Raw genomic sequence first — 13428 nt, 5'->3', positions numbered from 1 at the left:
TTGATGATCTGGGGTTAGAGGGAGGTGGGGAGCAGAGAACCTGGCCAACCACAAGCCTGTAACAACCCAGCTTCAGTGCAGGGACTTTCCACTCACTATGCTCATCCTCGGGGAGATAGTCTTGCTCATAGTAAAGAATAAGAGGAAGCTACTGGGTTTTTGCCCCGCTTTGGCTTCCCTTTCTGTTACTATCTGAAGCATTCCTCGGGAAGGAAATGGGCCTGACTCCTTCACTCCCTCCATCCTGCCCCAAGCTTCGTGGTGAAGGCACCTTGGTGCTGGCCAGCAGAGGAGGCTGCTGCTGTATCTGTCCCCCCACGAGGTGGCTGGGCACTTGGAGGGTGCTCAGGTCCCTGAATGGGGAGGGCTGTCTCCTCTCATGTCTGTGTTGTTGGTGACTGGCACAGCACCTGACTCATGGCGGGCATCAAAGAACTCTTTGTTGAACGAGTGAATTCATTCAGTTGATTCCAAAAGTAGTTCTCATTGAGGGTTCCAGGTAGACTTTGAATGTTGATTAGCACTGGAATGTATTAAGTCTGTCTGCTCTGCAGAACAGCACTCATTTGGATGGATGTCTTTTGTTGTGTTTGTTTAAAAGAAACAAAAGCACAGCCCCCTGTATCTGGGTACCATGACAGGTTCTGCTTAGATAGAGGTGGCAGGGGAGTGTCTGTGCCCCAGAGAACAGGTTCTCCCAGAACCAGCAGGGAGTGCAAGTAATAGAATAGGGGTCTGTGGTCTGTGGAAAGGTTCCTGAGTAAAGAGCAAACTGCCTACCTGTTTCATGTGAAATTGTACTCACACATACACACACAAACACACACAAAGAAAGAGTTAATGAAGCTGTTAACGCCCAATGTTAGGAGGATTGCTGAACAGATTATAGTTCCTATGCCGTATCATGCAGATAAATACAACCTCAGAAATGATGCATAGACGGAAACTACTGGAAGGAAACCCATGAAAAGTTAGTAATAGTTTCCTTCTGGGTATTGTCAGGCATCCTTGGTCAGAACATGGCTTTTCATCACTGTTTCCCAAAATGCTTCAACAGATGGAGAAGAAGAAGCAAGAGAACAAGATGAGAAGAGACCAGTTGAACGACCAGTACTTGGAATTGTTAGAAAAACAGAGGCTGTACTTTAAGACTGTGAAAGAGTTCAAGGAGGTAAGAGGGGGATGGGGCCCTTGAGGCTGGGCAAGATTTTTATTCACACCCCCCGCAGATGAACCTCTGCAAACCAGAGCATTTCTTTGGTTTTCCACTGGTTTTCCACTGGTCTGAAATGGAAATAGCAAGTGGGCAGTGGACCTGACAGTAAAGTGTGCATCTAAGTAGTTCACGATTGTGTTGTTTTGTGGCCCAACTGTTTTGAAGCTCTAACTGAACTTCAGTTCTAAGGAACATCGCTTCATTTTCCTGACACTCTATAACATTAAACTCACAAGTAAGATGGCATTGCAGGGCCGTGTGGAAACAGTGTTTGTTATAGATTCAGGTCTAGCATTTCCCTTCCTCCCAATCTTAAGCTGCGAGGGACCTTGAGAAGCCATGTGTGAGGGGAGTGAACTGTGAGTGTGACAGGGTTGGGTTCAAATCCTGCCACTGGCCTACTATGCACATGAGTAGGGACCAGCTGTGCACGTGTCTGGCACCTGTCACACCCACCCTCTGCCGAATGTTGTTGACCCCTGTGTGATCCCTGTCTTTTCTCTTGCATTTGGGCAGGATTACTGTCCATCATTCCAGAAAGGAAAGTGCCCTTTTCTTAAGACATTTTCCAGAAAGCAGACTTCATTCTGTCACTTGCCAAGATCTCATCAGCTTTATTTTCAGGACTTCTTTCCCCCTTTCTAATAAAAATCTGTGTGGTTTTAGTGAATTTAGAGATTGCTGAAGATACAGGGAAGCTAAAGATAGTTGTATTCTGGCATGTGGTTAATGGAATAAACAATAGTCTTTCCATACCGACGTTTTTGTTCTTACATGTTTTCTATGGCTCTTCTCTCTTCCTTCCTCCCTTCTCTGTTTTCCTTCTCTGCTGCTTCTTCCCATTATTGTAATGTTACTTTTGAGAGCCGCAACTGTAGGCATTTCAGAAAGTCTCATCCTTTCAATAAACGAGTAATAACGAATCAGAAGTAATTCCAGCCTTTGCCTTGAGGGGACTAATGTAGCAGCTGTGGTCAGCGAAGGCCTCTCCCCAGTGAGAATTTGGTCTTGGGCAAAGTGACCAGGTGAGCTGCTCCGTGTCTGGGAGCCTCTGGTCGGCAGGGCTTGGAGCCAAAGTGCCAGCAAGAAAGCTACAGGAAGTAAATGGACCCACCGCTCCCCACCTGAGCTCTTTTTCCCAAATAATACACAAAGAGAAAAGGCCCAGAGGAGAAGAATTACACTTAAACGTTGTTTGGACACACCAGCACTGCCATTTTGACAGCAGAAACAAAGAGCAAATGAGTTAGGAGGATAAGTGTAAGCTGTCAAAATCAAAGCAAATAAAAGTGAGATGGAAAAGCTCATTACTACACTGCAGGCTCTCGGAGTGAAGGCTAGGGGTCATCTGTGAAGGAAGCAGTTCTCTCAGATATGCTAAGGTCAAGATTTCCATGTTCCTGCCTCCTTGGCACAGTTACTGTCAGTCAGAGACCGAAGGTGGGTCCCTCAGAACCCATGAAGACCCCAGACCAGACCAGCTGCTGGCCTCAGTGTCCTTCAATCCAAAGCAAGATGGAAAAAGGGGAAGGGGAATGTAGTATTTGCTGCAGATGGCTACATGTATTTCACTTAAAGGACTCACCTTTTTTAAAAAAATTACATCCTATTTTTTAATATTACAGTTGCCTCTCTCTCATAAAATGATGGTGACAGTGTGTACTCCCTTTTTTTTTTTAAATCATCTTACTTGGTAAAAATTTAAAACCATGAGTTAGCATTCTAAAATCTTAGAAATTTCTTTCAAGCTCCTGTGAGGTAAGTTGGGGCCACCGCAGGTGTAGAGGCTTCCTTGCTGCTCCCTAGCTCCCACCGCATCCTTCCAGTTAAGAGTAATTCTGCCATTTTACATATTTGCAGTTTCATGTAAGATCTCATTTGTGGGAGAAAAGCAGTTTGAAGAATCAGATTTTCATCCCAGGATGGAATCTTCTCTCAGAACCCTCTGTTCTGCCTCCTCTGCTTGTTTTTCCCCAACCTGCTTGGTTTTCTTCTCCCCAGTCCTGAATTCTTACTGCATCCTGGTCCCAGCACCATCCTGGGCAGTAATTATTCTTCATGCAGAGCAGTGTCATCCAGAACATGGTCTTTGACCACCACTTGGCATGCGTGTGTGCTCAGTTGTGTCTGACTCTCTGTGACCCTATGACTGTTGCCTGCCGGACTGTTGTCCATGGGATTCTCCAGGCAAGAATACTGGAGTGAGTTGCCATTTCCTTCTCCAGGGGATTTTCCTGACCCAGGGATCAAACCCGAGTCTCCAGCATATACTGCATTGGCAGGCGAATTCCTTACCACAGAGCCTCCACAGCTTCCCTTTGACCACCCCAGTCATCCCTTTATGGGGTACAGTTGACTCCACATTAACTGAGCTCCTGTCACCCCTTGGGCTCCATGCAGGCACTAGGTCATGCCCTCATCCTGACTCCAACCTCCTCTGGAATCAAGGCCCCTTTGAGTAGAGACATTGAGTTATCTGTAAAATTCCATTGACTTGCTTGCCCTGGGAGGGTTTGTTAATAACAGCTCTGCCAGGAGAAAAACACGTACTCTGAAAACACCTCAGTGGCGGTATTACACCAGCTAATCGTGTTTCTCAAAGCACGATTTCTCACAAGTTTCCCAAACTAAGATTTAGATTCTTGCCTGGCTCCGATGAAGGCCAGCCATACATTTTTATGGTGCTGAGTTTAGGCACATAATCTCAATTGAGTGGAGCTCGCAGTGTCTGGCACATAACAGGCCCCATACTTTTCTTCAGCAGAAGAGAAGCAGATGTGAGGAGAAAGACCTAAAGGACTCTCTCTGTACTTGCTTTGAACAGACAGACAATATCATTCTGTCATCTCCTGAAAGGCTTCCAGGAGATTGCATGAATTAAGTAGTGCTCACACACCAGGTATGACGACCTGAAATGTCTTTACTGAAAACTTGAAGCCTCGTCTCAGTGTGGTGTGATGAGAAGAATGACCCCTGCTGGGGATTTTGCCACAGCAGCAGTTATGATGCTTCCGAGGTTTTTTGTCTTGGGGTTATTTTTTGTTTTTTCCTCCTTCATAAGGTGACGCGGATAGCAATTAAAACTTATTTATTCCTTGTTATATTATTTTATCTTTTTCTTATGGAAATTTTCAAAAACACACAGAACTAGAGAAAGCAGTCTACCAGTAGTATGCCAGTATACCAGTACCAGTATGCCTCTCTGCCTGTTTTATTCATCTTTACTGCTCCCCGCTTACATTTTTTGGGTTTTTTTGGTACTGGAGGTTTTTCCCCCAAGCAGATCCCAAGAACTCATTTTAAATAAGAAAACTTTCTTCTCAACTCCTCTAACACAACAAATGTTACTCATCTTCACCTTCTTTCTCTTCCCACCCCCCAGAAGTTATTTCCCCCTCCAAAAACATGTGCTTAAAAAGTGTCAGAGTATCTTGCTTCTGGCAGAACAACTCAGCTTCACGCCCACCCAGCCCTCCCCAGCTCTGAATGGAAAGTATACAGAAACCCTGCAGGTGAACCAGGGTCACTGCAGCTGAGAGCAAAGGACCTCCAGAAAAGTGGGAGCATCTGGCCAAGCCCAGGGAAGTGGAACCATCTTTGGGGACTTTGGGAGTCTTGGATACAGAAAGGGCCAAGGGTGACCAAGTTTTTCTTCCACACTAAGTGGCAGCATGGTGACTGGAGGCTCCAGTTCGACTCCTCGAGGTCCTTCCCCTTCCGCGCTCACCTCTCACTGTAAACAGGGCTCCTTGCAGTCCAGGGAGTAAGTGGACATGATGTGCTAGCAGACGGAAGTATCCTGAGCTATCAAGGCCACTGCAAACGGGGAGGAGAATGCACAGTGAGATGCTTTGGAAGAAGGGGATTCAAAACAACACAGCGATGGCCTTGTACCCCGGATGCCAGACGCTGCACACAGGGGACAAGGCCAGTGACCTTGTCCACATCTTGCAGCACTCTCAGTGATGGGTTTCCTACAGCTCACTTTATGGGAGAGGTGTCCCTCGATATGTTTCTCTCCCTCTGTCTGCTGTGGGTTTCTCTCTCAAAGCTGAAGGTATTCTTAACCTTTGCTCTTGTGGGGTAAGAGCTCTTCTACATGCTCTACCTGCTGTCTCTTAGGACTCCTTGGGCCATGGTGTCCGGGACTTTCCCCTTCCTCACTGGAGGCAACCAAGATCAGCAGAGAAGTGTCTGCTTTCTGCTTCTTCCCCTTGAGGATTGAAGTCTTTGGGGATGACAGTGCCTAATCCTCTCCTGTCCTCAGTCTGACAGTCAATCTTTGTGACTGTTGGGACCTTGAAGGTCAGCCTGTGGCCAGGAACCTCCCCTACACTAGTGGCAATGGAAAAGGAGGCCTGTCCACTGATCCACAGGCCTCCCCGGGGACAGGGAAGGATGCAGAGGTGGGCGCTAACACAGTCCCCACCTCTCTGCTCTGTTTCTGTTTCCCCTGCAGGAAGGCCGCAAGAACGAGATGTTGCTGTCCAAGGTGAAAGCCAAGGCCTCTTGAACATTCCCAGACAGCATCGCACATCATTGATGTCTTCATCTAAACGCCACATATCAGCTCTGAGGTGGTGAAATGGTTCTGGACACTGCAGCAGAGATGTAGGTGTGATGATCTCAACACGGGGTATTTCCTTCCTCCTGTTTGCTCACATTTCATCTCCATGGTGGTTGTTGTCCATGGATCGAACAGTGCAGACATTGTGGCTTGGATAACACCCATCCTCCAGTGAAGAAATGTGGGCAGGGTTTGTTCTCTGTGTTGATTCTACTTTTATTTCTCCAGTAACATTGCACATATGAAGGTACCTGTATTTGAATGGACTCTGAATAAAGAGGAATTCATTTGTTCAGTAATGTTAATTGAGCAGCCGCTGAGGAGGAAGCACTGAGCAGGGTGATACAGACCTTGCACCCAGGCTTCCAGCACGTGGCCCCAGAGCTTGACCCCTGGGATTTTTTTTTCTTAGTAAACAAGGCTTTTAGCTGAACGACCAGCCCATGTGAATATTGGTCACTTGGGCCTCTCACTTGCCGTGATGCCTTTTGTTCCTGGTCCCTTGGGGGCCGGTTAGCAACCTTAATGGTGTAGCAACTAGAATGAAAACTCAGTGTCTGCCCTTGGCTTCATCACACTTACCCAAGTTCATCCCACCAAAAATGTAAACAAACAAACAAAAAAGGGACCTCAGCTTGACACATAAGAATGACACCTCACCGTGCCCTGCTCTCCTGAGAGTCTCAGCTAGTCTGTGGGTGGTCTTGTGCGTCCCCCTCACTAGGAGTACATCACATGCTCCCTGCTGTGCACAGGTCAGGGCTGGACCCAGAGGCGGGCTCGCCCACAGTCACCCCCATCCAGGCCAGTGTGTAAATCCTGGAGGGACCGGCCATGAGCAGGTGCCAAGGGTGGCTGAGCAGGAAGAGCAGCCAGGTGTGCGGAGATCGAGGGCTTTTCACGGAGCCGGCTGGGTTGGGCTGGATCTGAAGGAGGAATCACAGTTGAATAGAGATTAGTGGGAGAGCCATTTTGGATAAAGTACGGATGTGATTAAAACTCAAGAGTGCAGGGAGAGTACAAGGCATGCTTGTTGAGAGAAGGGTGGGTGGCCGGTCTCTGCAGGGGGCTTTAGAGACCAGTCCGGAAAGGTGGGCAGAGACTCACCCTTTGCAGAGCCTTGAAGGAAAGACAGAGGGCTTTATGTTCTCCCCCAGAAGGAGTCCATCCAAACTGAGCTCCTCCTGCCCCAGCCCTCAGGAATCGTTCAGGGTCAGTGAACCCAGCACAAACAAGGCTTGCACATCATTCCACACAAGCCTTGCAGGTGCCAGTCGGCAGGTTTGGGCTATGAAACATTAAAGCTTAAACGTGCAGTGAGCATGCTGCGTGCAGCCGCAGGGACATTGTACTCATTTTTAGTTCTCTAATGCATGCGGTAAGCAGGGCTGGTGGGTGCAGACTTAAAGAATCTCATGCTGGATCAACGGCCCTTGGCTTCTGTGCTGCTCCAGCGAGGCCCGCCCAGTGAGGAGGCTGCTCCCAGTGCTGCCGCATGCTGATAGCACTGTTCCTGGTCATATGCTTTTCTGCCTTGGTAGGTGCTGGTAACCTGTGGATTTTGAAAGGACTCAGTGAGGCTGAAGCCAGTGGTTGCCAGAGTGCAGGTAGAGCTCCAGGGGCAAGGGAAGGAGGGGACGGTAGAACTGTAAACTATCTCAGGTTCAGGAAAACACCTTGGTGATCTTGCTGAGAAGCTCACAGGCTGAACTAACAACTTGTGAGCAGGTAGACTATTCATGTGTTGTCCCCAGGTGGTGGGAGGAGAAATGGGTTATCCTGGGGGTCTTGGTGGCCCTCCTCTCTGGATGACTGAAGACAGTTGGGCATGGCTAATCCAGAGGAACTGATGTGTCTTCCAGAAGTGGGGGTGTTGACTTTGGGCTGTGTTTCCACAGAGTTTCATTCGGTTTTGGTATAGGGAGGTATCAAGAGATATTGTTTCCATTTTTCAGTCCCTTAGGACTAAGGGATAAGGCCTGAAAAAGATAATAGATCAGTTTCTATTCCTTGAACACATCTTGAATTAAACTGCAGAAGCCAGTCTTGAGAATTCTGTTTGCTACGGATAACCCACAGTGTAGATGGTGCCTTTGTGAGTAAAGAGGACATTAAATGTGCTTTATAGTCAGGCCTCAGAGGTCAGGGGGCCTCCCAGGACCCGTTCTATATGCCCAGAGGATGGCTGGCTGCTCTGCTGAGCCCACAGGCTTTTCTGGAGATGAAAAATACATCACAGTTGTAAAACATGTGCTACCAGGCGAACGAGGTTTCCCCAGGAGCAGTCTGTCCTCCCTGTTCAGTCAGGGCAGTGAGCTTGCTGACGGCCAGTGCCTGGGATTCTCAGGAAGCCCCTGGGTTGGGCCCCCATCCCATGTGCACCTTAGGAGTCAGAGCTGCTGTGAGCAGGACAGACTGACGACCTCCAGGCATCTGAGAAGACACTCGGGTTGTATTTGTTACTGTCCTTGGCCTGGATTCAGGCTCCTGGGCCACCACTCAGCTAATTGCACCCAGGGAGGTGCCGAGGTTACTCATCAGGGGCCTGAGTGGGCACAGCCCAAGTTTGTCAGGCCTAAGCTTTCATTAGAGTCTGAAGGGTGTGGCTTTAACTGGGTTCATTGCCCATGTTCTATGGAGAGCTGGGTGTCCTGCCAGCAAAACCAAAAGGCAGAGGGGCTGGTAGACAGGAAACCTTTCCCGGGCTGAGGATTCACTCCCTGGCAAGCCCTGCAGCCCCTGGGCCTCCTGAAACCAGGCGCAGGAGACAGGGGGGACCGCGAGCTGTCACGTTGACCAGAGCAGTCCTGCCTGAGGGCACTTCGGGCCCATGGCCTACAAACCTGTGCCACCTGATCCCTGTCACCTTGGCATGGCCTCATGTTGCCCTATCTGCAGGTGATCAGGGAAGTGGCCTTTTAGCAACAAGTTACCACGGCTGAGCCCGAGATGTGGTTAATTGACTTGAATGAAACCGAGGAAGGAAGTGCTCTGAGTCATTCATGGCCATTGGTGGCCTTAAGCACGACTCACTGCACAGCCGGACAGTGAAGAGCCCCTGTAGGGCGAGAGCCTACCATCTGTCCAAGTGACTGGCACCGACCAAGAGAGGGGCCTTGTGTGATGTGTCCTCAGAGTCCCCAGGCCTTCCCTTGGTCCTTTGCCCCAGCCATGGCAGTTCTGTCTCATAGCACACGGTGATAGGCTAAAAATGCTATGTAAAAAAAAAAATGTTATGGTCTCCCTGTTCTCACAGTAAATGTGTAGAAACGTTAGGTGGGCATTTAGCAGCTGGTCTGCGGCCTCTTTGATGACATGGGGAATACGATGGACTCTCCACGTCAGCCTTTCGTCAGTTCCTCAGACATGCCAGGCTCACACTGCTTTGCCTCTGCCTGGACCGCTCTCCCTCCCAAGATTGTGGGCAAGGACTTTCCCAGACACCCTGATGCTCACACAGATGCCTCGGTGTCAACCTGCAGCCCTGACCACACACTGCCCTCTCCCCTGCGTTCCATCTTGACGGCACACGTCACTGTTTGACGGCACCCTCCCTTAGTCCTGTGCTACATCTGTTAGCTGCTCTCCACTCTGGGGTGTGAGCGGCAAAAGCAGGGACGTTGCCTGTATTGTTCTCTGCAGTCTCCCTGGCATCTGACTAGAGTGGATGATCAGGAAACTCTGGCTGGATAAAATAGCTTCTCCAAACTGCAGCTATGCATCCTCGTATTAGCAGAGTTTAGATTGAACCTTTCATCTGATTTTTGCTTAGCTTGAGAATGAGGCAGTGATTTTATTCAGCCACTTTAGAGGGTCTCAGAGTGTTTGTTACACTGTTACCTTGATGGCCTAGATGAGAAGGGTGTCTGAGGTTTCAGACCTTTCAAAGGCATTACCTTTTGCAGATGGTTTTTCTCCCCCATGCAGATGAGGGGAGTGGGGGAAACGGGAACACATTATTGTCAGAGATTAGGTCAGGAGTATGTCTTGGCTCAAAGTAAACCATGCATAAAGGTAACCTGGCTGGTTGAAATGACTGAGCCACATGAAACCAAGCAGTGGGAAGCACCCTGGGATACAGTGTTGGCGGAAGTATGCACAATACAAATACAACCCGATGGAGGTTGGTCAAGACAGTGTCTATCAAAAGTGCAAATGCACAAACCTTTCAGGTCAGCAATGCATGTCTAAGGATTTTTCCTATATATAAGTATTTGCATTTCAGCATTATTTGTAACAGCAAAAAGATGGAAACTACCACCAACATAGCGCAATGGTTAAATAAATTGTGGCAAATCCATACAATGGTATATTAAGCTATTCTCTATGTACTACCATGGAATGATCCCTAAGTTGCATGGTTAAGTAGAGATAAAGACTTGGTTTACTAGTGTTTATTTCTGAAAATAAAAGGAATAGGGTGGGGGAAATGTGGCTGTATATATACTTCTGTGCGTGTGCACACAGGTAGAGAATCTCTAAGGGGACCCGCAGGAACCCGACAGCTTTGGCTGCCTCTGGGATGAGGAATGGGGGTTACTTTTCACGGTTTATGTTTTGTACCTTTTGAATTTTGTACCATGTACATGTATTATCTATTCAAAAAATAAAGTTTTTAAATTTTCACTTTGTTTACATTTTTTAAAAAAGAAACAAGATGTCAGATTTTTGGTCAGTAAATCCGCTTTCCTTAGGAATTTAAAGTCCTTGAGCCCAAAGTAGTTGATCTTATTTTCTCAGGTCTTTCTTGGGGAAAACAGGGAAGTGAAGAGGGGGCCTCCTCTTCTGGGGAGACGAAGCAGTGAGGGTGGCTCTGCTCTAATTGTGTGGGTTGAGGGGCAGTGTGGGGGACAGGGTTGGGGGGATGGATGGTGAAGTGGCTGCATCCTAGGACAGACCATGGCTGCTGCACAGTCACCTCCGTCTCTTGAGGATCACAGCACAACCCCTGTTCCCCTGGCTTTGGGGCTTGAATAACTGAAGATGGCACCTCTGAGCCATGGTCCAAGGGGAGCCCCACCTGTCTCGCGAGGAAACCTGCTGTGGGTGATCCTTTCCCGTCCTTTTGTTTTACAGATGGTTTTTACAGTACCAATTTTGTTCAGCTCTAGATGGCAGTGTGTGCAGCCCCAGGAGAGGAATCATGACAGCTGTTTGAAAACAGTCATGAATTCTATTTGCCAAGAATTGGTTTTCATATGGGTGTCTAACCCAGTCATGGCCAGTACAGAGGAGACCTTCCCACTGATGAATCAACTCGAGATGGCAGAGAAGAGCTTCTGTTCTGGCAGCTCGTTGGGGAAGGGCAAGGGGTTTGGAGCAGGCTTCACCATCTCGAGAGCATCAGAAAGGACCTCCCAGCACCCTGAGCTCAGCAGAGCGAAAGGCTGAAAAGAGCCTGGCTCCCTGAAGGTATGACACACTTCCAAACCAACCTGGGGACCACTTGCCTCCATATTTCTTGTTCTGTGGGTAAAATCCCTGTTCACTCATTCATTCAACCAACAAACATTTGAGGTTCTGCTCTGGGTCAGGCCCTGGGAATAGATCCAAGCAGGCAAAGGAACTTGTTTTCCTAGGGCTATATTCCTGTGGGGAAATACATACAAACAGGTAACATACACATTGTATCACATGTTGCTTCAATGTGCTGACTTGCTGACTCAGCAAAGACACAGATCAGGACTGTCCAGTATGGTGGTGAAGGTTGCAATTTTATAATGAGTAGTCAGAGAGTACAACTTTACATTCTTAACTGAAAACTGCCTCGGTTTATGTTCTGAAGTTTTTACCAGAGGGCCAGGTGATTTGCTGCCTATTAGAGATACTACACTTGTATCCGTCCCATCAGTGATTCTCAGTGTTCAGTCTCCTGTTTTCATCTAGGATAGCAGTAGACATCGCTGTAGCATTCTGCTTTGCAAAGTGTCTCCTGTCCCTAATTGCCTTTCTTTCACTTTTTAGACACACTGATTGTCCCTGAATTCTATAAACTATATACTTTTACTTGCTTTCGTTTTATTTTTGTCACATATAAAGCCAGATACTTTTTTATGGTTTAAATGCTACGAGTACTATTTTTTGCATGATTTTAAAATTGCTCTCAAAGATGATATTTAGGTGTTGTCACGTTAATTCAGGGCTTCCCTGGTGGCTTAGTTGGTAAAGAATCAGCCTGCAGTGCAGGAGACCCAGGTTTGATCCCTGGGTCAAGAAGATCCCCTGGAGAAGGGAATGGCTACCCACTCCAGTATTCTTGACTGCAAAATTCCATGGACAGAGGACCCTGGTGAGCTGTACAGTCAATGGGGTCTCAAAGAGTCAGACATGACTGAGCAACTAACACTTTCACTTTCTCTTCAGGTTAATTCATGTAAGAGAGAAAAAGTATTTTGCATTTTTCTAGATTTGTATGCTTTTCTGTTTTAGAGGTTTGACTCATGAGTGTTTTCATTATGAAAATCCTATTTAGAAAAAATTACTCTTTCTTAGTTGCCTGCCTCTTCTTTAGGATTATCTATGTTCTTAGCACTAAATAAATATTAATAAGCAAAACCTCACTACTGGTGAAGGAATGAGTCGCATAGGTAGATACCTGTGTGAGGAGAGTTCCAGGCATAGAGAGGAGCAGGTATCAAGATGTAGGTAGGAGCGTGCACAACAAGTGAGTCTGAAGAGCGGGAAGGGGACCCGTGTGGGGAAACATGGGAGGGTTTTGACAAGATTTCAGTGAAGATGCCTCTGGTGGTATGCTGACTACAGACTGCAGGGGAGGCAGGGGCAGAATCAGGGAGCCCAGCTAAGCCATGACTGATAATCTATATGAAACACACCTGAGGCAAAAGTTTTAAGAGACAATGCATACCCTTTCCATACTACAGTCTAATGTTTTTCCTGTTCTATTTAATTTTTGAAAAATGCTAACCACTGTATTGGATTCCATTCTTCACTCCCCAGAGCAGACACCCTTGTCACGGCACCCTGGCAGGTGGAATGTGCTTCCTCACCCCTTGACTTCGGGCTCAGCCTGGTCTTGGGTTGTTAGCAGCCTTGACAGGAGCAAAGGTTTGAGAACATGCTATGTATTGGACTTGCCCTCTTGTAGCCTCTCTGGAGAAGAACTTACCCTGCTGGCCAGAGGAGGTTCAGACACACATGGAGCCAGATGGGAACCAACCTGCAGCTTGAAACTGAGCCCAGAAGAGCTCAGCCTGAACCAGTGAAATCCCAGCAACTCACAGACACCTCAGCAGAGAAGGAGACTTGTTGCTATACACCACTCAGATTCTGCAGTGATTGTGTGCAGATTTTGAGATTATAGCTGACTGAGATATCGCCAACTGATTTCATGGCCACTTGACCTGGAGTTTAAAAGACACTCCTCTGTACCATCCAGCTTCAGTGTGGAGGGAGCAGGTCAGGGGTCAAAAAGAAGGCTTCTAGGGTGGTACCCACACATGAAAGAGATGCTCACAGAGGACAGCAGTTGTGAGCAGAATCCAGATTCCCCTCAGACATGCCAGAAGGAACATGGAGGCCATGATAAAGGGGAGAAGCATGCTTTATGCAGGACAAAATTTATAAAATATAACTGCTAGGTTAGCCACATCCACCCTACAGGCCTGGAACTTTGTGGAACTGGATT

At 47.7% G+C, this 13428-nt stretch overlaps 1 protein-coding gene across 4 annotated transcripts in view; it reads left to right on the top strand.

Annotated features, from left to right (window-relative positions):
- Positions 1-6078, top strand: part of CCDC93 (CCC complex scaffolding subunit CCDC93) — a 101565-nt gene extending 95487 nt beyond the window's left edge. For all 4 annotated transcript variants that reach the window (XM_081575838.1, XM_081575837.1, XM_081575836.1 and 1 more), the window contains 2 exons: positions 1058-1171; positions 5676-6078. In XM_081575838.1, coding sequence (XP_081431964.1) covers positions 1058-1171; positions 5676-5729 — 168 coding nt within the window. In that variant the 3' untranslated portion in view covers positions 5730-6078. The remainder of the gene's footprint in view (positions 1-1057; positions 1172-5675) is intronic.
- The last annotated feature ends 7350 nt before the right edge of the window (positions 6079-13428 follow it).

The sequence above is a fragment of the Giraffa tippelskirchi genome, chromosome 3 (genome assembly GCF_054371585.1).
Source record: "Giraffa tippelskirchi isolate mGirTip1 chromosome 3, T2T-mGirTip1v1.2.pri, whole genome shotgun sequence".
Classification (NCBI taxonomy): domain Eukaryota; kingdom Metazoa; phylum Chordata; class Mammalia; order Artiodactyla; family Giraffidae; genus Giraffa; species Giraffa tippelskirchi.
Note: the sequence above shows the minus strand (reverse complement) of the source record. Positions and strands in the feature narration are given on the sequence as shown.